Source organism: Saccopteryx leptura, chromosome 4 (genome assembly GCF_036850995.1).
Source record: "Saccopteryx leptura isolate mSacLep1 chromosome 4, mSacLep1_pri_phased_curated, whole genome shotgun sequence".
Lineage (NCBI taxonomy): Eukaryota > Metazoa > Chordata > Mammalia > Chiroptera > Emballonuridae > Saccopteryx > Saccopteryx leptura.
The window spans coordinates 211,662,171-211,684,640 of record NC_089506.1 but is presented as its reverse complement, the minus strand read 5'-3'; the positions used below and the strand labels follow the sequence as shown (position 1 = coordinate 211,684,640).

Genomic DNA, 22,470 nt, shown 5'->3' with positions numbered 1-22,470 from the left:
ATACCGGAGGGCACAGCCCTTCTATAGAATCTGTCCAGGCAGAATGCAATCACAAGGAAATATTACACAAATCAACCTCAGAAATTTTATAAAAGAACCAGGCCTGTATTTTTCAAAAATGTTAACATCATGAAAGACACAGAATGGCAGAGGAACTGTCTTAGAGGCATGACATTACATAACGCAATCTGTGATTCTGGACGGGGTCCTATACTAGAGGGAAAGAAAGTGCTATCGAGGACATGCTGGACCAACAGACAAAAATGGAATATGGACTGCAGGTTAGACCAAATGACACATCAGTGCGAAATTTCCTGAATTTGGTAACTATGATCATGTAAAAGAACATTTTTATTTTAGAAAATACAGTATTAAGGAGTAAAGAGAATGATATATTCAATTTATTGTCAAACTGTTCAGAAAAAAATAAATTTCATAGACAAAGAAGGAGACAGAAAGGAGAATAAAATGTTAAAAACTCAGGCAAAGGGTATAAAAGGAATTCTTTGTACTATTCATGCCACATTTCTGTAAGTTTCAAATTACTTCAAAGTAAAGTATTAAGAACACATGAGGGATAAGGTAATTCAGAGAAAGAGATAGGCTTCTACCTGCAAGCTTTATTTCAATGCCATGGTTCTGCTCTTACCTGTCTTCTTTGATAACATCAACGAAGTGGGCATCTGTCTTCTCCCGGATGTTCTTGAATCTCAGTGGAAGGAGAGCGGACTGGTCCAAACTGACACCTGCCCATCTTCCTTTCTCCTGTAAGATCTCACACAGCGAGGTCTGGCTGTTGGTGAGCTTCTCCTCTTGGGGAGGGCTCAGAAGTCCGTTTTGCGTTTTGGGGTTATGTCCTCCAGAAGCCTGCCTCAAGACAGGGAAGCAGACACAAAGGTGACCCACGGGTGAGCAGCAGTATTTCCCACCCAACCCCTCTGCTCCGCTAGGATCCCACTGGACTGCACGCTGCACCTTCAACTCTCTGTTCCAATCCAAACCGTCAACCTCTCCACCCCTCTGCTTCTCCCTATCCCCCTGGTTTGTCAGATCACACCTCAGACATTCAGGCAACCAGAGAGGCTGGGGCTCTCACAGAACCAGGGTTCCAGAGGTCTGTGGGAAGGTTTGGGGGCCTTGGGAGAAGTGCAAGGGTGGACCCAGAGAAAAGAAGCCCACATGAGCGATAGCCTAAGAAATGGTGACTGTCTGCAACACAGACTGACCCAGTGTTGCACAGGTCTGTGGGCAGATGAGTGAGGGTAGAGGATGACAGATGTGGCCTCGGGAGGGTCGGCCTTCATAGCTGCTTGGCTGGCTCTCAGGTTTGGTCTTTATTCTGCTTTCCACTTTAGTCCTGGCTCTGGTTCCAAGTGAGACTTCTCTGGCAGTTTCCTTGCTGCTGTCCCTAACCCAAAGCCTTTATGCTGTGTCTCTTATCCCAAAGTCCCTTCTTCTCTGCTAATCCACATCCCACCAAATGCTGAGTCTAACTTCCAGCCCCATATGCCTTCCTCATTACTCTAACCACACGTCTGTATACTCGTATTGCCTGTTAGGGTCCCATCCAGTTCAGGGTGAGATCACTGCTCACAGAGTAGTTCTGACTCTCCAGCCTGTTTTGGTCTGTTCAAAACCCAAAGGACTAGAAGGCATGAAACAGTGTTGCTTAAGAGGAGTTATTCTCAGAATGAGAAGTTGACAAGACAGGAGTGTCGTCTCAGGTGGATGCGCCTGGAGAGGGACTGACAGGAAGGACAACCGGCAGCTTGTTACCTTGGTGTTGTTTTTATGCTCCTCTTGACAGCCGTTTTGCACTGCTCCTCCTTCTGCTCCAGCTTCCGATTTGGGAGCAAACGTGATTCTGCATGAAGGGCAGGTCTATAAGAAAAATACAGACCATAGGGATCTTACCCAGAAAACACGACCACAATATGTAATTCAAACACATCCTCTATTGTTGCAATTTGCTGTCTTAGAATGGTCCTAACCAAATGGGAGGCTTCCTGGACCATGGAAGGATGAGTTAAAGACAAACTGACAAAGTGAAAATGGAAACACACCCCACAAAGACCTCTATGTGAATGTTGCAAAGCATTAAAAAAATACAAACAACTCAAATGTCTGTTAATGAATGAATGGATCCATAAAATGTGGTCCAGCCATACAATGCAATGTTATTCAGCCATCAACAGGAATGAAGTACTGATTCAGGCTACAACATGATGAACCTTGAAATGATTATATTCAGGGAAAGAAGCCAGACACAAAAGGCCACATATTCCATGATTCTATCCATATAGACTGTCCAGAAAAGGTAAATCCATAGAGATAGAAGAAAACGGGGTGCGGCCAGTAAGGGAATGGAGAGTGGTCTATTAGACACGCGGTTTCTTTCTTTTGGGGGGTGATGGAAATGTTCTAAACTTTATTGTGGTGATGGTGGCATAACTTTGCAAATATACTAAAACCTACCAAATTGCGCCTGACCAGGCAGTGACGCAGTGGATAGAGTGTCGGACTGGGATGCGGAGGACCCAGGTTCGAGACCCCGAGGTCTCCAGCTTGAGCATGGACTCATCTGGTTTGAACAACGTTCACCAGCTTGGACCCAAGATTGCTGGCTCGAGCAACGGGTTACTCGGTCTGCTATAGCCCCACGGTCAAGGCACATATGAGAAAGCAATCAATGAACAACTAAGGTGTCGCAATGAAAAACTGATGATTGATGCTTCTCATCTCTCTCCGTTCCTGTCTGTCTGTCCCTATCTGTCCCTCTGATTCTCTCTCTTGTCTTTGTAAAAAAATCAAAAACCACCAAACTGCATAATTTACAAGGGTAAGTTTCTTGGTATGTGAATTATATCCCAATAAAGCTGCTATGAGACAACCTGCATGAGAGCCCTGCACAAGCCGAGGTCTACGCAATCTCTGCGATACTGGGCTGACCCTATTAAATAGGCCGAATAGTCAGAGGGACCTGTTGTAGACCTAGGAATCCCTAAAAGCTTTCAGAAATTAGCTGACCTAGAAAAGAAAAGCTAAGACTTAACACTGACAGGTAGAATAGATACGGCAGCAAAGCTTTCCTTTCTCTTAAACCAGGGTTCAAATTCCACCTCAAATCCCTGTTTTAGAGGGCACTGCTCAAATCACTCACCTCCGTTCTCTCATCTGTAAAAAGAGAATGATGACACTTTTCTTGAAGATATGTAGTAAGAATTAAATAAATAAATAGATAGATAAATAGATAGATAGTCTAGCATTGTTCCTGGCTCTCTTAATAAATTTGCTGTTATTATTAATCCATCCATTAAACTAGGAATTATCATTGAGATAGCAACTAACTGCTTCCAGTGGGGAAGACAAATTGTAGTAGCAAAGATTTATTAGGACTCAAAAACATCATTTAGTGCCTAAAGATAAGGATGTGACCGGATCACATCCCCAGTTAGATTTCAGGCCTACACTATATTAAATAAAAGAAATTAAGACTCTAAAGAAGTGTGTAATTTGGGAATCTGATGTAACGCACAAGCTGTTTGACCATTCGTATTCATCAAAAAATGAAAATACATACAAAAGAGCTGGCCAAATCACTGACTCACATACCTGGGCAAACAGCAGCACCCACGTAAAACCTGCTTAGAGCTATTTAATAATTGACATTAGTAACAGGGGTAAAATGTTCTAACTGTCAATACCGTATTTCCCCAGGTATCAGACACACCACATTTTTTCCGAAAAATTTGGGGTCTAAAATCTGGGTGCATCTTAAGACAGTAGTTATAGATTTTTTTACTTGCATTTCCTGCTTTTTTGTGCTTGTTTTTGCGCTCATTGTTGAAGATAGTGATTCATCATCAGACACAGACGAGGACAAGCTAATGGATGGGAGTATTGACAGTGATTAGGAGTTGTATGAATTTTATGATGAATAAAACTTGAGTTCAATAACTTTATGTAATATATTTTTTTTCACATTTCGGGCCACAAAATTAAGGTGCATTTATACATGGGAGAGTCTTACACACAGGGAAATACAGTACATACAATAAAATTATTTTAAAGCACTTCTCAGTATTAAATGAGTTAAACCTCAAAACATTTTACCAAAGGGGCCACTGATTTTCTTAAAAAAAAAACAAAACCAAAAAACTCAGACACACACACACACACACACACACACACACACACACACACACACACACACACACACACACGGAGTGACCCTCCCAGCCCCCATGGGAGAAATAAAGTAAATGTGCCCAAGACACGCCCAGCAAGGTCCTATGGGCGCCCCCTAGTGTGGATGGAAGTAAATGACTTTGGGGGTGGCAGTAGTGGCTGACTTGCTTCTTTCTCTAAGGAAACACCGGCCTTTTCAGGGGCCAAGCAGTGTGGCCTGTGGGTGGAGTGGATACGGCTTGGGGCATGCGAACGGTTTGAGAGACTCTGAGTCAAACCCTTACAGTCCAGGGACTTTCACCAATCTTGTAAAGACACGATAAGAGAGTAAACAGCTATTTTTCTAACCACTTATAAAATATCAAGACTAGAGAAGTAGTGTAACAGTGATTAAAGTCACTGGCTTTGGAATCAAACTGTCATGGACTGAATCCTGGTTCTACCACTTAATAGGGATTCTTTCTGCGTCTCATTTTTCTCCTTGGTAAAAAGGAATTGTCTCTACCTTGAAGAATTATTACAAGGACAAGTTAATACAAGTAAAGCATGTCAGAGTTATTTTAAATCAGCTTCGTTTTGTGCACCGATGCTAATCCAATGATACTGGCTTCCTAGAATAGTGAACTGAAGACAGTGAGGCCATGTCCTGGCCCAACAGGAGAACTTGGAGTGATTGGTGAGGTCTGCCGTGAGTGAGGGTTGGATAAGCATGCATTTATCACAGCTTGGCTCTGCACAATGCCTCAAGTGTTAGTGAGTCTTCAAAAATGTTGGTACTTAATATTAAAATTTCTGCTCACTATTCTCTCTGGTAATAAAGACATTTTATCTGGTAATTTAATGTTCTGAACACACACAGCACAACCATCCATTTCTTTTTTAGGTATCTCTTGGCATCACTTGTTTCTAAGTATTTTTTCTCCTCAAGTATACCTGATGCACTTTAAAACAGGCCATCTGCTTCTTAGGAATTCCCATAACACACTGGTGTTATGTATATAAGATTCTGTATGCATTTAGAGCCATAAAATATATAACAGTAACTATCGAACCTATTGGGACAGCAGAGGGTATACACCCTCCACAAAGGATCTGCTGGATAGGAATCAAGGCCTCACAACTCCAATTCTGCACCCTCTGTGTGAAGGTCTCAGCTGCAAAGGGGTTGGAAGGTCAGTGGAGGCTGGGAGTGCCCATGGGGACCGGCCCGGGGTAGCAGTCTCCACAGATGGGCAAATCAAAGTTTGACAAAGAGAGGCTATGCAGCCTGTCCCCTGCTGTGATAAAATGTTCTAATACGGAGGTAAAGTCTCATAGAATTGCCCACAAAAGACCTTCAGGGAACAAAAGGCACAGATGTAACTGTCAGAACCCAAGTGTCCATAAATGGTCTGGGAGTCTGCATTCAGGGAAGTCTGGGGCCTCTTAAGATCGCATGTGAAGCAGTAGAGAGTAAGACCTATGCCTGGGATCCTACCGGCCTGAACAGTGCTCACTGCTCACCCTGCACCCCCATGGCAGCTCTGCCCATGGAGTCAGGACATGGGGTTGGGTGGGAGAACCAGCTCTGCACTTGCTTTGAAAATGCTGCTCTGTGTCGTTCTTTCTTCTTCTGCTACTTTTTTGGGGGGGTGGAAATTTTTTTTATTAAAACAAATAAAACAAAAGAACTTCAAGAAATTCATCTACCCTGATGAAGACATTCTCATATCTGAACATTCCCTCCTGATCTGGAGCGAGACCCCCTTCTGCACCAGGAGAGCCCACCACACAATGGTTAGGTGGGTTTGCTTCCCCTCTCCACCAACAACAGCCATTTCCTTTAACTATATCAGAACTTTATTTTAATTGTTAAAACATCTCACAAACTGCTTTTTGCTAAGACAGAGACACCTCTGTGAAATGTTTGCTAACCCATTAAAAGTCCGTCTATCCCCCTGCGCCGCTACCAGTAACTCCAGCCCTGAGAAGCCCTCATCAAGAAGCACTTCACAGTTTAGGGAACTCACTACCTGGGATATCCTGCCACCTTGGGAAGCATGTCTGAGCAGCTGACTTACAGGGAAGCAACGGCGGCAGGCATGTTAGATACAGATTGCTGTTGTAAGGACGGCAGCTGCTATGATTTAGAAACGCAATGTGCAGAGGGCACACCAATGAATGATAATCAGGCCCTTATCCAGGTGATGTCTGCAGTCTCAAGTACTTGATCTCAATTAATCCTCATAACACTGAGAGGCAGAAGTGATCACTCTGAGGACATAAAGGCTCATCAACAGCGGGACCCAGACAGCAGCACTTCGGCCTCTGAGCACCATACAGCCTCTCTCTGGCCTCCTTTCCAGCATAAGAACTCAGGACTAATCCTGGCACTCTGATCTTCTCTGCCTCATCCCCTGAAGTGTCCAAGGCAGTTAGGACTACATCTTGGTTCTTTTAAGTGGCACTACTGGCAAACTGGCACCAAGGGAAGCTTCATCATGAGTAGCTAAGGTCCCCCATACAGAGTATTTCATGGGCCAAAGAGTATGCTGGCTAGTGCCTGGGAAACCTGAGACCACTCTGGAGAACCCCCAAGAGCAAGCTGGGCATTTCCCCAGGTTATCTGTGCTCCTTCCCCCACATGGACGTCGGCTCACAGGGAAGATTATGACTACTTTTCCAACATTCTTAGGTGCATTTGCGTTTGTTTTTAACATACTTCAGTACATGCACCCTACATTCTGTTCAGAGTATATGGCACAGAGCTATACAATGTTTTGTTTTCCCCAAGGCTATTTCCAAGATAAATCATTTCTAAGCTAACAGCTGTCCTTTTTCATAACTGTCAAGGGAGGGAGCAGGGAAGCCTCTTTTCTGAGAAACAAGGAGGAAACATCAGAAAAAGCCCTGGCTTTGCCTGTTTAGTCTTCTGAACATGACTATTTGGCAAGCTGTCCTGCGACCAGAAGGACCCCTTGCTCCCCAAATTCAAAACTGAGGTTGAACATGGCAGACAAGAACATGCAACAGTAATAGCAACTAGAGCTTACTGAGGCCCACTCCAAGTCCTAGGCTCTTTGCCTATATCACTTTATTTGGTCATTACTAAGCACATACAAGGCCAACACTATGATTAGCCCCATTTTATACAGAAGAGAACTGAGGCGGAGAAGAGAGGGGGTTGCCCAAAGTCAAATAAGTAGCAGCGCCCTCAACCCCACCATGCATATGTGACACCTCCGAGAGACTAGGAAACACCTGCAATTGAGCAGAAGTCACCCTGGCTGCACATGCCACTGGTGGGCCAGAGCCTAGGCAATTTCTGCTAACAATATATCAGAGAAATAGAAGCAAAATATTAGAGGAAAAGAGAAGCTGTAATTGTTACAGAGAAAGGAAGGCTCTAAGAACGGGAAGCGAACAGCCTGGGAATACTGGAGGCAAAACCCAAACAAAACAAAAACCTGTGAAAATCAGGCACAGGATCTCAAAGGCATGGAGTAGAGAATCACAGAACCCTGCCCAGATTCCTGAGTCCTAAATGGCTACTGCATTTAATAACGGAGGCTGATAAGGCAAGAATAGTGTTACCATGTTGTGGAAATATTCCACCAAAAAGTCAAAAAAGAAAGTATTTCATAGTTTGAGAAATTTCATTTATGTCCAATACTTCACTACCTGATACTATCCACTAAATGATGCTGGACTTGTTATCTACATTCCCAGTGTTCCATAACTACAGACTTTATTCACTGTTTCAGTTTTTCCCTAAGGTCCTGTTTCTGACCTGGGATCCCACACTGTATTTAGTTCTTCTTTCTCCTTAGTTTCCTCCAGTCTGTGGCAGGTCCTCGGTCTTTCTTTGCCTTCGATGACCTTGTCACTTTTGAAGTGTCCTGGTCAAGTATTTTATAGACTGCCTTTGAATTTGAATTTGTCTGATGCTCTCACACAAGTTGACTGAGTTTAGGGTTGGGAGAGAACTCCACAGAGGTGATGTGCCCTTCTCAGCACCCCACCCCAGGGGCACAAGAGACCACTAGTATTATCAACCATGATGCCTTTAGCATCTGGTGGTAGGGGCCTGCCAGGTTTCCACTGCATGTTACTATCTTCTCTTTATAATAAAAAATATCTGGGGAGATGCTTGGAGGCTACACAAATTTCCTGTTTCTCCTTAAACTTATACACACTAATTTTAGAGTTCACTGATGGATCTTGCCAGCGGCAATTATTACTGCAATGTTCTAATGAGGATTTTCTTCCACTCATTCCTATACATCTATTAGATAAAATTCTTCTGTAAGGAAGAGCTGTTAATGTCTATGTGATGTAGTTTCTCCTTATTAAAGGAAACACATACACACAACTAAATTATAGATAAAACTTGAAAAGTCCTTTTTAAAAAAGCTTACTTTACATCTATATTTCAAAACCAGCTGTCAGACTACTATTTACTACTATAACAGCTTTATTGAGATATAATTAATGTATTGTACAATTAATATAAGTAATTCAATGGTTTTAAGTACATTCACAGAATTGTTCAACCATACCCACTATCAATTCAGACCATCATTTATAATAAGTATTTAATTTCTAAACTATATATGCGTATGTGTGTGTATATATATACACACATATAGAGAGAGAAAGAAAGAGAGAGAGAGAGAGAGAGAGAAAGAGATCTACTGCCTCTTCTATTTCTCTAATGAATTAAAAGTAGAAGTCTTCTACTTCCTCAAACTGAGCCGGCTGAGCCTATTCATCATTTTACACACAAATGATTTTATATACAAATAATACAAATAACAAGGAGATAAAAAGAAGTGATCATTTACTTAGAGTCATTAAGAAAGTCATAGTGACTGTCACAGAAGAATGGTCCCTGGGGCTAGTGGCCTCAAAGGAAAAGTATAACCCTTTTGAAACAGGACAGGTCCTCTCTGAATCGTCCCAGGTGGACAAATTCATACCATCTGCCTCACTAGAGACTAGTCATAACACACAGAAACTTTCTGCCTGTGAGAACACAGCCCTGGGGTTCTGTGTAATAGATTAAAGTAAACTTACAATGATAGCCAAGCTGGTGCATTTCTAGCGAGGGCTTCCAGAGATGAACTAAGATGCTGTCACAGCTCACATGGTTCACTGATGAGGACTAATGTGATGAAAAGAAAAGAATAGATAAGAAAAGAAAGAGAGGGAGGGAGGAAGGAAGGAAAGGAAGGGAGGGAGGGAGGGAGGGAAAGGGAGAAAAGAAGCCATCCATATCTTTGGTTTTCATTTCTTGGTTCCTCACAGAAACATCAGAGAAACAACTGTTACTGGTATGTGTTGTTTCCTCTATCTCCTGCAGCTTCATGACAAATGAGCAGCAGACCACCACTGCAGAGCTGAGGTCGCACTAAACAGGCCAGGTGTCCATGCTCCAATTATACATTTGTGACATGGTTACATGCTCCACAGCAATGACCAAGGGCAATAACAGAAGAACCTCCCTCAAGTGAGAACAAGCAGAGAGGGCAAGACCTTCCCAAGACAGTCAATGACTCATTGTGGACAAATCAACACAGTATCTATGTCTCCTCCTGTGCTTCTTTACACCTACTGTGGTCACTGCCCATGGAGTGAGTGAATGCAAGTCCTGGTGTTAACTGCATCTACTACATCTACTACAAACCTAGCATCCATGGACATTACTTCAGTTAATCTTCACAACAACCCTAAGAGACTTCCTTGTCATCACTATTTCACTGTGACTTAGAGAAGTTAAGTGATTTGCTTGCAGTCCCAAAGCCAAGTCTTTGAGAACAATCCTTGATTTTGAGTTCTGGCCCTTCCCATGGAACTAAAGCCGCCTTCTGTGACTGTGACATGTAGCCCTTATCTCCTTCCTAAGCTCTGTTCTTTTCTTTTCTTTTTTTTTTTTTTACAAAGACAGAGTCAGAGAGAGAGATAGACAGTGACAGACAGACAGGAACAAAGAGATGAGAAACATCAATCATTAGTTTTTTGTTGCGCGTTGCAACATCTTAATTGTTCATTGATTGCTTTCTCATACGTGCCTTGACCGCTGGCCTACAGCAGACCGAGTAACCCCTTGCTCAAGCCAGCGACCTTGGGCTCAAGCTGGTGAGCTTTTGCTCAAACCAGATAAGCCCGCGCTCAAACTGGTGACCTCGGGGTCTCGAACCTGGGTCTTCTGCATCCCAGTCCGACACTCTATCCACTGCGCCACTGCCCAGTCAGGCCTAAGCTCTGTTCTTGATTCTTGCCTCCACCCCAAACCGCAGGGCTATCTTTGGAAGCCCTGGCTCAGAGAGCTGAGTGCGATGGCACCAGCAGTGCCCTCCACAGCACCCCATTATGCAGTGCCGGCTTCCTGATGAAAACCTCACTGATAGGCACTCAAGAAGCCAATGCTTGGGTTCTCACTCACCTACAACCTTACAACAAAAGCCCTTGTCCTTTGGCATGACTAAATTTTTTTGTTAGGTCATTACAGTACTCAGACTATTTTATGAAATATTAGGTTAGAACTCTCTAGCTATGAACTGAGAAATCTTACAAACACACATGTGCTACAAGGGAAAACAAATGCTTCCTAGACATTACCTTGGTTTTACTTAGTTCTGCTCAGGCTTCACAGTTCAGTTCCTCTCAGGCTATCTCTGTAGAGTTCTATCTCCCCGTGTGTCATTTAAGAATTATAAATTTCTGAACAGAAACTGTAATGTTACTTGGTTTCTGTGACCAAACTATATGTAAGAATAAGTTTTTTCCCCAAAATACATTAAAGCAATTAAAAACTAAAAAAAAAAAAAGCCTGACCAGGTGGTGGTGCAGTGGATAGAGCGTCGGACTGGGATGCGGACGACCCAGGTTCAAGACCCTGAGGTCGCCAGCTTGAGTGTGGGCTCATCTGGCTTGAGCAAAAAAAAAAAAAAAGCTCACCAGCTTGGACCCAAGGTCGCTAGCTCAAGCGAGGGGTTACTCGGTCTGCTGAAGGCCTGCGGTCAACGCACATGTGAGAAAGCAATCAATGAACAACTAAGGTGTCAAAACAAAAAACTGATGATTGATGCTTCTCATCTCTCTCCGTTCCTGTCTGTCTGTCCCTATCTATCCCTTTCTCTGACTCTATCTCTGTCCCTGTATAAAAAAATAAAATAAATTAAAAAAAAAAGAATTAAAAATTTAAGCCAAAAGAAAGTTATAATTATCTACTGTATGCCAGACACTGTGCTGGACACTTGAGGAAAATGTAAATTTTTTTTTAATACATGGGCCCTGCCTCCATTCGAAGAGCTCACAGAAGGCTCATAAGAGACATCAGCAAATACTGAAGATTGTGTACATCACAGCTATAATATTATAGCATTATTAGGTAGAGAAGCCATAGAAAACTGTAATGAAGATGAACCGTAAAAGAAAAAGAAGAGTTTTTAGGAGAAGGGAAGTGATGAGCACTGCAGGTAAGAGGAACAACAGGACCGAGATATGCATGTGTTCATTTGATGAATATTTACTGAACACTTTTTCTCTAATTTCTTGGTTCTTGCATGAAATTCCTTCTACTAGACAAACATTCCCCCAAAAGGTGCAGCTTGAAAAAAAGAAATCTAAGGTCAAAAAGGGCTGATAATGCTGCATACTCCATCCCTCTCCAGAGACCTAAGTCTGCATATTAGCATACTAAAGGCTCTGAGAAGTCCTGCAGCAAAAAACCATTTTCAGTGCAGTTTAACCTGGAACTTCCCAAATTTACCCTGACCACAGAACCCTTTTTCTATACTTGACACCTACTTACACCCAAAGAAAATACTGCTCAAGGGAACGTGGGGGAAACACTGCCTTATAATACCAGGATAGGAGGAAAATGTGTGGTCTATGACAGTTCTCCTTGGGAGCTAACTCTGGCTGGAGGAGGTGACAACAGTAACAAAGATTAAAGGCTGGTGACAGGAAGAGTCAACAGATCCTGGATTCCAGCTAATAAGAAGAGCTAACCATAGTACAGACAATATAAGGCCAATGACACATGTATGTGGCACTGAAAAGTTTAGAGGAAAACCCCCCTAAACAAAGAATGTATGAGCAAGCAACTAGTACTTTACATTTCTGTTGTTCAAAAACTGTTAGTTGAGGGAAGGTCTTGTATGTCGAATTACAATCTATATAACCTATAAAGCAGACCTCAGTTTAGGCTGCTAGCTCGTAACAAGTCACTCAGTTACCCGGTGCTTATAATTTATAAAGTGCTCTCAGATCCTCACCATGGGCACCAGAAGCAGAGAAGGCAAGACTGTGGCGAGGACTTCCCAAAGTGACGAAGCCTGGAGAAGAGACCAGGTCTTCTAGCTCTTCTTGTTCCTTACACTCCAGCTGTCATTCTAACTTTCTGGGACAGTCCTAATCTCGGATGTCCTATGATACCCCCCACCCTAACACCATCAAAATATCCCAGAAACTATACTTCAAGATCCAATTCATCTAACCCTTCTGGGAGGGACATAAAGATCCTTTTTTGCTCAAATTCCTTTGGTAAACATGGTCAACTTAATAGATCACCAGATTTTCAGAAAACTTTCAATGATTATTTGGAAAATTTATACAAGGAAATAGAGTACACTAAATAGTTTTGTCCATCCAGATTTTTTTTAAGTGAAGTCACCAACTGCACTCCCTAATGGATAGACACTTACATATACAAACTCTAAAAATGGCAGCAAACACAAGAAATCATTTATTTCTGGCTTTGAGCTATATTTCTCTACTTAAATACTGCTCAGTTTGAAGCCTGGAGGAAACTGTTTCTCTCCAGATAATGAAACTGTACTTGGAAAGTTATGTTTTTGTGATCCTCCCCAACATGATTCTTCCTGCCACGCTCAGTGACAGTCAATGCCCCAGAGCTCCTTGCGGACTGCTACAAAACATCAGCCCAGCAAACAGGATGTCTCAAACGTGCACAGGCATCAAGGAAGTTTCAGATACACTAGCTGTTACACATGAGCCAGAGTACTAGAAAGACAAGATCTAGTACCTACCCCACTGGTTCTAAACCTGGGGTGATTTTACCCCCCCACCTGCTCAGGGGACACTGGGCGATGGCTGGAGACAATCCTGGTTGTCACAATGGGAGGAGAAGAGCTCCTGGGACCTAGTGGGCAGAAGCCAGGGATGCTGCTCAACATCTCACGGGTGCAACAGGACAGCCCCCCACCACAGTTATCTGGCCCCAATCTCTGTTCCAATAACAAGATACTATAATGTTCTTGGCAAGCCTGCACTCCTTCAGTTAGCTACGTCATAAGGTTTAGCCACACCAACAAAATTTAATGTTTAAATCTTGATAGTGTTGAGGCTGAGAAACCCTGCACTAAGTTTACAAAGCACACAATGAAAATGATATATGCTGCTGTCAATAGCCCTGAATGCAATAATTACACAAAGAAACTGGTGATAGGTCCTATGGATTCTGACACAGAGAAATAATCAGGATACCCCCCTGACTGCCACATTATGATGCCTGTTAAGCTTAAATACCAATATAGCTAGTTTTCAAGTCTGTTAATGAATGTGGATAAGAAGGAACCTACTGGATTAAAGCCATGACCACTGGCCATCATCCTGACCAATATATTATTGAGGCATTGAGAGCATAAAACAGTGAAGTGAATATGTACTTTAACTGTCTCTTTAAAAAAAATAGAAATGGTAAATATTTAAACTGTAAAAATAAACAAGAGGTACAAGTGGGGGAACTAAATCAAATGTGAAAGCTGAGGAACAGCTCATAAACTAGACTGACTTCAAGGCCCGAGGTCTATCACATTAATCCCTTAGTAGTTCATTATGACAGAAATGGGTACTTCTTGACAGCTGCCAGGCCATCTCTGTTTCAATAACAAAATACTATAATGTTCTTGGCAAGCCTGTACTCCTTCAGTTAGCTATGTTATAAGGTTCAGCCACACCAACAAAATTTAAAATAATTACAAAACACTGGTTTTTAGGAGACACAGAAATACTTGAGAAAGTGGTCTCTGAAATAAGATACCAACTAGCTCTCCAGCAAGACGCCAGGAGAATCACCTTTACTATCATTTATCATGAGCTTTTAGAAATCCCCCCAAAAACAATCACAGTTCGCAAAGGAAATAACAACTCAAGTGAGAGCATCTTTATGTAGTGTAGAAAGAAAATGGAGGTGCAGAATGTCAAAAAAGAAAAGATATTAAAAATGCAAAATACTGCTTCTTTTATACTACATTAAAAAAATCACAAAACCAAACTGAAGGGCATTCCAAGTAATCTGCAACAGGCTCGAAGGCTGTTTATTATTTTACATGTTCTACTGTAGAATTAATATAAAGTTTTAGAAGTAGGAAAAAAAAAACTAACCTTAAGGTTATCAAAGGTTTTGACAGTCTGCGCCAAGTCACTGACACTCCCTGGCGATGCTGTCCCCTGTCCCCTAGGGCCCGAGGACACCCGTGAGCCGTCAATGGCCTCAAAGCCAGAAAGCACGGCCTCTGAACAGCTGCAATGAGACTCCTTCGCTCTCTGACCCGCTATCAGGTATGTCTTCAAACCTATGGATAAAAATTACAGTCAGCACAGGTTGAAACTACTGTCGATTGAAATGCAGCTCCATCTTGCTCTCTGTGCAGGACCTGCTCCTGAAAAGTTGAAAGTAAAGTAAAAATGTGAATATGTCATATTTTACTACCAACTTCCATCTTTTCAGAGATGTGCAGCCTCGGGCACATTTGTCTCCAAGATGACACCATTTACTCACATTATGCTTTCTGTAAATGATGGCTGCACGTTTTACCTTTGGTGCCAGAACGAACATTAAAAATTCCTCCTTGAAAGGGCCATGTGACCTCTTTGTGACAGCAACCGAGGTGAATGTTGATGAACCCTCCACATTTCTTGGGTGTCTTTTCATCTCTCAATACCAGTCACTGACACATATAATGGTAGGGCTAGTTGTAAGGGTCATCTAGAGTATGGACCATTTTACCTATGTCACGGGTTGCAAAACTACCATGAAAAGTGAGACCATAATATACACCAATAGGGGTAATTAAAACCTCCCCTGATGCAAATTTATCAAGTGTATGTTTTCTGTTGGATCCAAACATTCATAGTAAGAATATTCAATCTTTGTTCAGCTGCAGTCTATGTAAATTTTACCTTCACAAAATCCTCATTTTTTCCTCATTTAAAAAAGACAGTTGGGGCCCTGGCCGGTTGGCTCAGTGGTAGAGCGTCGGCCTGGCGTGCAGGAGTCCCAGGTTCAATTCCCAGCCAGGGCACACAGGAGAAATGCCCATCTGCTTCTCCACCCCTTCCCCTTTCCTTCCTCTCTGTCTCTCTCTTCCCCTCCTGCAGCCGAGGCTCCATTGTTGTAAAGATGGCCTGGGCGCTGGGGATGGCTCCATGGCCTTTGTCTCAGGCGCTAGAGTGGCTCTGGTCGCAACAGAGCGACGCCCCAGATGGGCAGAGCATCGCCCCCTGGTGGGTGTGCCGGGTGGATCTCGGTCGGGCACATGCGGGAGTCTGACTGCCTCCCCGTTTCCAGCTTCAGAAAGATACAAAAAAAAAAGACAGTTGGGGCCCTGGCCACTTGGCTCAGCGGTAGAGCATCAGCCTGGCATGTGCAAGTCCCGGGTTTGATTTCTGGTCAGAGCATACAGGAGAGGTGCCCATCAGCTTTTCTACCCTTCCCTCTCTCCTTCCCCTCTGTCTCTCTCTTCCTCGCCTGCAGCCAACGCTCCATTGGAGCAAAGTTGACCCGGGCACTGAGGATGGCTCCATGGCCTCCACCTCAGGCGCTAGAATGGCTCCAATTGCAGTGGAGCAACACTCCATATGGGCAGAGCATTGCCCCCTGGTGGGCATGCGGGTGAATCCTCGTCGGGCACATGCGGGAGTCTGACTGCCTCCCTGCTTCTAACTTAGAAAAAAATACAGATAATAATAATAATAATTAAATTAAATTTTAATTTTAAAAATAAAAAAACAGTTGGTGGCCCTGGCTGGTTAGCTCAATGGTAGAGTGTCAGCCCAGCATGTGGATGTCCTGGGTTCAATTCCCAGTCAGGGAAGTGACCATCTGCTTCTCCATCCCTCCCATTTCTCCCTCTCTCTCTCTTTTCCTCTCTCACAGCCATGGCTAGGTTCTTTTGAGTATATCAGCCCTGGGCACTGAGGATGACTCTGTGGAGCCTCCCTCTCAAGCGCTAAAAATAGCTCAGTTGCAAACATGGCCCCAGATGGGTAGAGCATCGGCCCCAGACGGGGGTTGCCAGTGGATCCCGGTTAGGGCACATGCAGGAGTCTGTATCTGTCTCCCCTTCTATCACTTGGAAAAGAAGAAAAAAAGGGGAAAAAATCAGTTGCTTAAATGAACAATTAACCTACATCTATACAATTTTCATTAAAGGTTGAAATAACACACTAATGTATGCTAAACTGTTAAGCAGCTGTAACAGGCATGTAGGTCTCTGCTCTGGGTATTAAGAACTATCTGCTGGGGAAATAATGAGGAAGAGGAACTTTTCCAGACCGAACTCAATGAATTTCTGAAAAAGAAATAAAGCTTATTTAAATAAATCCATTCTTAGTCCTTACTGGAATTTAAACAGATTACATATGTTTTGAAGGGGGTGAGAATGTAATTTATTCAATAAGTTTATTTTAGGCCTGGTGTATGTTCTACATATGTGGAGAATAAAACCAAGAACAAAACAGGGGCCTTTCCTGGAGAGTTAAAGCGCCATCATCAGGTAGTAATGCAAACCCATCATGGAAAGACTTGAACAAGAGGTGATGTGTCTACACTACTGATCTGACCAGTTTCTTATGCTCGGTACATATTTAATAAATGCTTCCAAATTAATTAATCAAATAATTTAGGGGTTACTTAATCAATAATCCTTAACAATTTCATAATTATACCACCATTTCATCAATCTTTGTTCATCTCCTCTCTCACAAAAATACTATATGGTATATGTTTTAAAGTCAACTTTCTGAGAATTTGGCAAGAGTCCTTAAGACACCTAGAGACGTCCTTGAGAATAGCCAAATCCCAGGTGGGAATAAAGACCAGTTAAATGATTTTAGATACTAATTGACTCCAAAGAAGATAGTTACATACTCATTTTCAACTAAGGTCTTGAATTTTCGTTTTCAAAAAAAAAAAAAAATACACAACCCAATTTACGTATAGGATCAAACACATTATAACTAATTACATGCATAATCTTAAATTGGAAACATGAACTAGAATATAACTGAAGTGTAAAAGAGACATCATATGAATTTCTCACTCTTGTTACAAACAACACTGAATTGATTTTGTTGCTTCACATTGGGAGAGCTGAAAAACACAACCTTTGTGGGCTAACCAGAAAAAAGTCCCATTTCTGGCCTTAGAGTCTCTGGCCTGGCAGGCTTATTCCTGGTTCATCAGAGAAGTGTACGAAAAGGCTGGTCCCTGAAGCTGCTCTAATGGTCTCTCCCCTGACTGCCGAGTATGGCAGGCATGTGGCCCAGCAGAGAGTGGGGAGGCATGCCTGAGGCAGCACCCACTGCCACTGCAAAGGGCCATTGAGAGACCAGAAGGTGGAAGGACATTTTTGAGTGCAGAGGGTGAGAAGCTGCCACTGAAGAGAGGCTTCCATTGTCTGCAGCTGTCCTGACCTGTGAGATGCCACTGGCTTGGGGCTGCCCTAGTCGAAACTGCTGCTCTCTGTGGGTAAGGACGGTCTTGAAGCGTGAAGCCAGGGAATCCAGAGAGGCCCTGCCCTCAGCTCTCAAGCCTGGGAAGCGTTCCTGGTCAGGTAACAGCCTATCCTGTCCCTGTGCAGCTCCAGACCGCAGGAGCCAGTGAAGGAGGACTTTCCTGGAGGTGTAACAGCTAAAGTGGAGAAAAGACGGAGCCAGCAGACCTGAGGAGCAGCAGCCTGAGTCCCACTGAGACATGGATGATGGTGAAGCCAGCATGTCAAAGCTGGAGCGTGCCCACCACCAGGGAGGGGCAGCAACAGCGCCCAGCTCTGCAACTGCAAGCTCTGATGCTGCCTTGGGAAGCATATCCCTCAGGTTTATTGTTACTATTATGAACTGTGACCACAAGTTGTTGCTCATTCATCACTTATTAAGCGCCTCCTGTTTACCATATACTGTGATGAATGCTGGGAGAACAAGCTAGAACACATTGGCCATGACCTCTACCTATATGGGCTCTCACCTGAAGAGGGATCCAGACAGCAGGCAGGATGAGGAAATGAGGTGCTCTGGAAAGCACAGGAGGGAAGCACCTTGCAAATCTTAAAGGGGAGGGAAGGCCTCCTGGATGAAGTGCCCTCCAAACTAGGAGCTGAAATACAAAGAGGTCAGCCCAATGAAAGCCAGCAGGACCAGAGGCTGGGGCAGCTGTCATCAGGCCACGGGTGCCACTCTAACAGTACGTGAACAGGCCCTGCAGAAAGGGAGTTTTCGGCAGGCAGAGTTGAAGGACAGAAGCAAGCTTAATGTGGCTGGAACAGAGAATGTGTGTGGGGAATGGCTAGAGATGGCCTGCGGCTATGCAGGTTCCATGTAGACCAGCTCCCAGAGCCTTCATGCTAGTGACAATGGGGAGGGTGGGAAGAGTGGTGAGCATGCACAAGGCTTAGGAAAGACCAAGGAGCTGTAGAACTGTCAGTCACAGTGGGTGGGCAGGAGTTAGGTAGGGAACATGGGAGTCAAGAAGTTAATGGTGGGAACAGGAACCTATTCTCTCAAATGTGGTGGTGACAGCAATGCTTCTACACCAGGTCCTGGAGAGAGAGGTAAGGGCAAATGGCTTCTGCAAAGCAGTCTCGGATTCAGGCTCTACTATCTCATGCATGACCTGGAGTGAGATACCCCAGGTGCTCTGCATCTTGGTTTCCTCATCGTGAGGTGAGGCTAAGAACAGGACTCAACCCACACAGCTTATGTGAGGATTAAATAATTAACACACATGAAAGCTTGACAACAGTGACTGGCCCATAGCAAGAACTCAGTAACATTAGCTATTACTAGCAATGTGGATGCTTGATCTGCTTATCATTGGAATCTTTTTCATGTTCCTTCTAGCACAAAAGCATATGCAAAATGGTTAAGTCAATAATTGCTCCAAGCCCTGGCAGGTTGGCTCAATGGTAGAGCATCGGCCTGGCGTGCAGGAGTCCCAGGTTCGATTCCCGGCCAGGGCACACAGGAGAAGCGCCCATCTGCTTCTCCACCCCTCCCCCTCTCCTTCCTCTCTGTCTCTCTCTTCCCCTCCCACAGCCAAGGCTCTATTGGAGCAAAGTTTGCCCGGGCGCTAAGGATGACTCTGTGGCCTCTGCCTCAGGCGCTAGAATGGCTCTGATTGTGGCAGAGCGACGCCCCAAGATGGGCAGAGCATCGCCCCCTGGTGGGCATGCCGGGTGGATCCCGGTCGGGCGCATGCAGGAGTCTGACTGCCTCCCCATTTCCAACTTCAGAAAAATACAAAAAAAAAAAAAAAAAAAAGAAATGAAAGCTAGCCTGACCAGGCGGTGGCACAGTGAATAGAGCGTCGGACTGGGATGTGGAAGACCCAGGTTCGAGACCCCGAGGTCGCCAGCTTGAGCATGGGCTCATCTGGTCTGAGCAAAAATTCACCAGCTTGGACCCAAGGTCGCTGGCTTGAGCAAGGGGTTACTCGGTCTGCTGAAGGCCCGCGGTCAAGGCACATATGAGAAAGCAATCAATGAACAACTAAGGTGTCGCAATGCACAACAAAAACTAATGATTGATGCTTCTCATCTCTCCGTTCCTGTCTGTCTGTCCCTGTCTATCCCTCACTCTGATTCTCTCTCTGTCTCTGTAAAAAAAAAAAAAAAAAAAAAAATTGCTCCAAATTTGTTTCTAACTTGAATTTTTCTTTAGCAAGTCCCCAATGACCAACTTGTACTGATAACACAATACAGCTAGTGTTCCGAAGGTTGAATGTACACATGTATCCATGGCAAGCAAAAGTGATGAACAAATTATCTTTTTATTTATGCTTTGATATAAAGCTAAATTTAAAATGAAAGCTTTTGCCAAAACTAGAGGAACATCATCACGATAAAGTAAAGCAGAGCTTAGCTGCCAATGTGAAATACCCAGAAAATGTATTAGGTCTGAGTGACTAAGTTCCAGCCTTATCAAGTCTAAGTCAAGAGAGTTTATATGAGATACAAATTTAATGAGTAACCACACACATGGATCCAGGGTCCAAGTTCATAAGAATGGTTCTTTAGGAGCAGAAGGTCAAAATAAGGCAGCTAAATGATTTATTTTTTTAACTATAATGTAAACAAACAGGAACAATTAATGAGATTTCTTATATTCCTTCCTGGTCATAGATTTTGAACCTCACCAGCATTTATGCCTTTTATTAGCTTAACTTTACAGAGGCTGAGGGATGGGGTTACCCGGTTCCCACTGGGCTCCTGTCTGGTGGAGGACCTTGTCTCTGGCTGCTTGTTTCAAGGATAATGATGTGCTTTAACATTCTTAAACTTTCTTAAGTATATTATCAATTCTTTTAGGACAGAAACTGTGCCTTACACACAACTGGTGCTTAGTCTTGATGAACTGAGTGTAATTTGAGTGAATGCTACAGTCTAGTTTGGAAAAGAAAGACTACTCTGGCCTCATTTCTATATCATGGTCTTTTTCTGTGAGATGTCTGTTTTGGAGTGAGATATCCTCAGTCACCAAGAAGCAAGGACCTGACTGTTAAGCAACAGAAAGAGCATTTGATGGACAGTCAGGAAACTGATCAATCAGGAAGAAAAGAGCATTTGGAGACACAACCTTGTGAACCAGCAGCAGAACATAACAAACGCACAAAAGCTTGCAGCACCAGTGATTTGGAACAATAAACAGAAGGGAGGCAACCAGACTGGGCTAGTTTGTACACATTCTAAACAGTTACTTCACTTTGTATTGCAGTCTTCCTCATAACTAGACCTGTAATGGCTGAGTAGCATGAGGATTATTTCAACTAAAAGCTAGTCAGTCAATAAGAAAAATAAAGATTAAAAGTACTCTTAATCTACCAAATAACCCAAGGCCTACAAAATTATATGATAAGGTATTTCATAATTATCTATTACTCTGGCTTAAGAAGACCAAAAGTTTTGGTTAAAGAAATGTTTGTTTTCACCTGTTGACATTAAAACACCCTGGATGGGTCTAAGTCCTTTCTACTCCTACATAAAAGTACTAATCACAAGAACTGATTCATCCTGGTTGTCCCAACACTTGACAATAAATCACAAGTTCCTACAGCAAATGGCTGGTGGTGAAACTTAACCTTTTCCTAAAAAATGAAGCCCCAAGCAATAAAATATGAGACAGATCCAACCAAGCAGGTAAAAGTAACAAAGGTGGATATTTAACCTGATTTTGACTCAAACTTTAGCTGAACAAAACAAACTCTTTGAAGACACACTTCTCTCTTTTGCTCTCTCTCCCTCTCTCTCCATTCTGATACTTAAATGGGTATTTTTCTGCACTCAGCTCCCTAACTCTACCAGTAATGGGTAAATATGCTGCTGTCATGGCCAAATATGAGTGGCTGGGCCACTTAGTGGCCATGTTCCTATGCCCTGTCTTCTTCTTATCTTCTATACTTGGCATTAATAAATGCTACCCTGCTAAGTGCTGTGTTACTGAGTATTAACATCATGAGAGTCCAGGGGTAACAAACTTGAGATACTCATTTCTCCTGCCTCTAAAACAACTCCTGAATTATGATTTAATACTATGGGCCTTCACAAAGACTACAGAAACAAAATCTTTGAAAGATAACATTTGGCATACCCATGAACAGCCTGCCAGGTAGCATATTATTCATTCATTCGCTCATTCCACTTGTTCACTTATCCAACAAATTAAATATTTATTGAGCATTTACTGAGGGTTATGACCTGGACTAAGTGTTGAAAGAAATGGATAAGAAAAAAGAGCACTCCAATTTCAGAAACTGGGTGCAGATGAAAACTGTGACTTAAACACACGGCTTCAGTTCCTTCATCTATAAAATGGAAATACTGCCCTGGCCAGATAGCTCAGTTGGTTAGTGCATTGTCCCGAAGCACAGAGGTTGCTGTTTCAATCCCCGGTCAGGGCACATACAGGAACAGATTGATGTTCCTGTCTCTCTTTTTCTCTCTCTCCCCCGTCTTCTCTCTAAATATCAATAAACACTTTTAAAAAAGGAAGAAAATACTA

General features: G+C 43.1%; 1 protein-coding gene across 1 annotated transcript in view; it reads right to left on the bottom strand.

The window, feature by feature from the left end:
* The window catches only part of ADCY9 (adenylate cyclase 9), a 157,125-nt gene that overhangs the window by 28,532 nt on the left and 106,123 nt on the right, over positions 1-22,470 (bottom strand). Inside the window, exons 3-5 of the mRNA XM_066382709.1 lie at positions 14,581-14,771; positions 1,777-1,881; positions 650-867 (exon numbers count right to left, since the gene is read on the bottom strand). Of these exons, the coding sequence (XP_066238806.1) occupies positions 650-867; positions 1,777-1,881; positions 14,581-14,771 (514 nt within the window). The remainder of the gene's footprint in view (positions 1-649; positions 868-1,776; positions 1,882-14,580; positions 14,772-22,470) is intronic.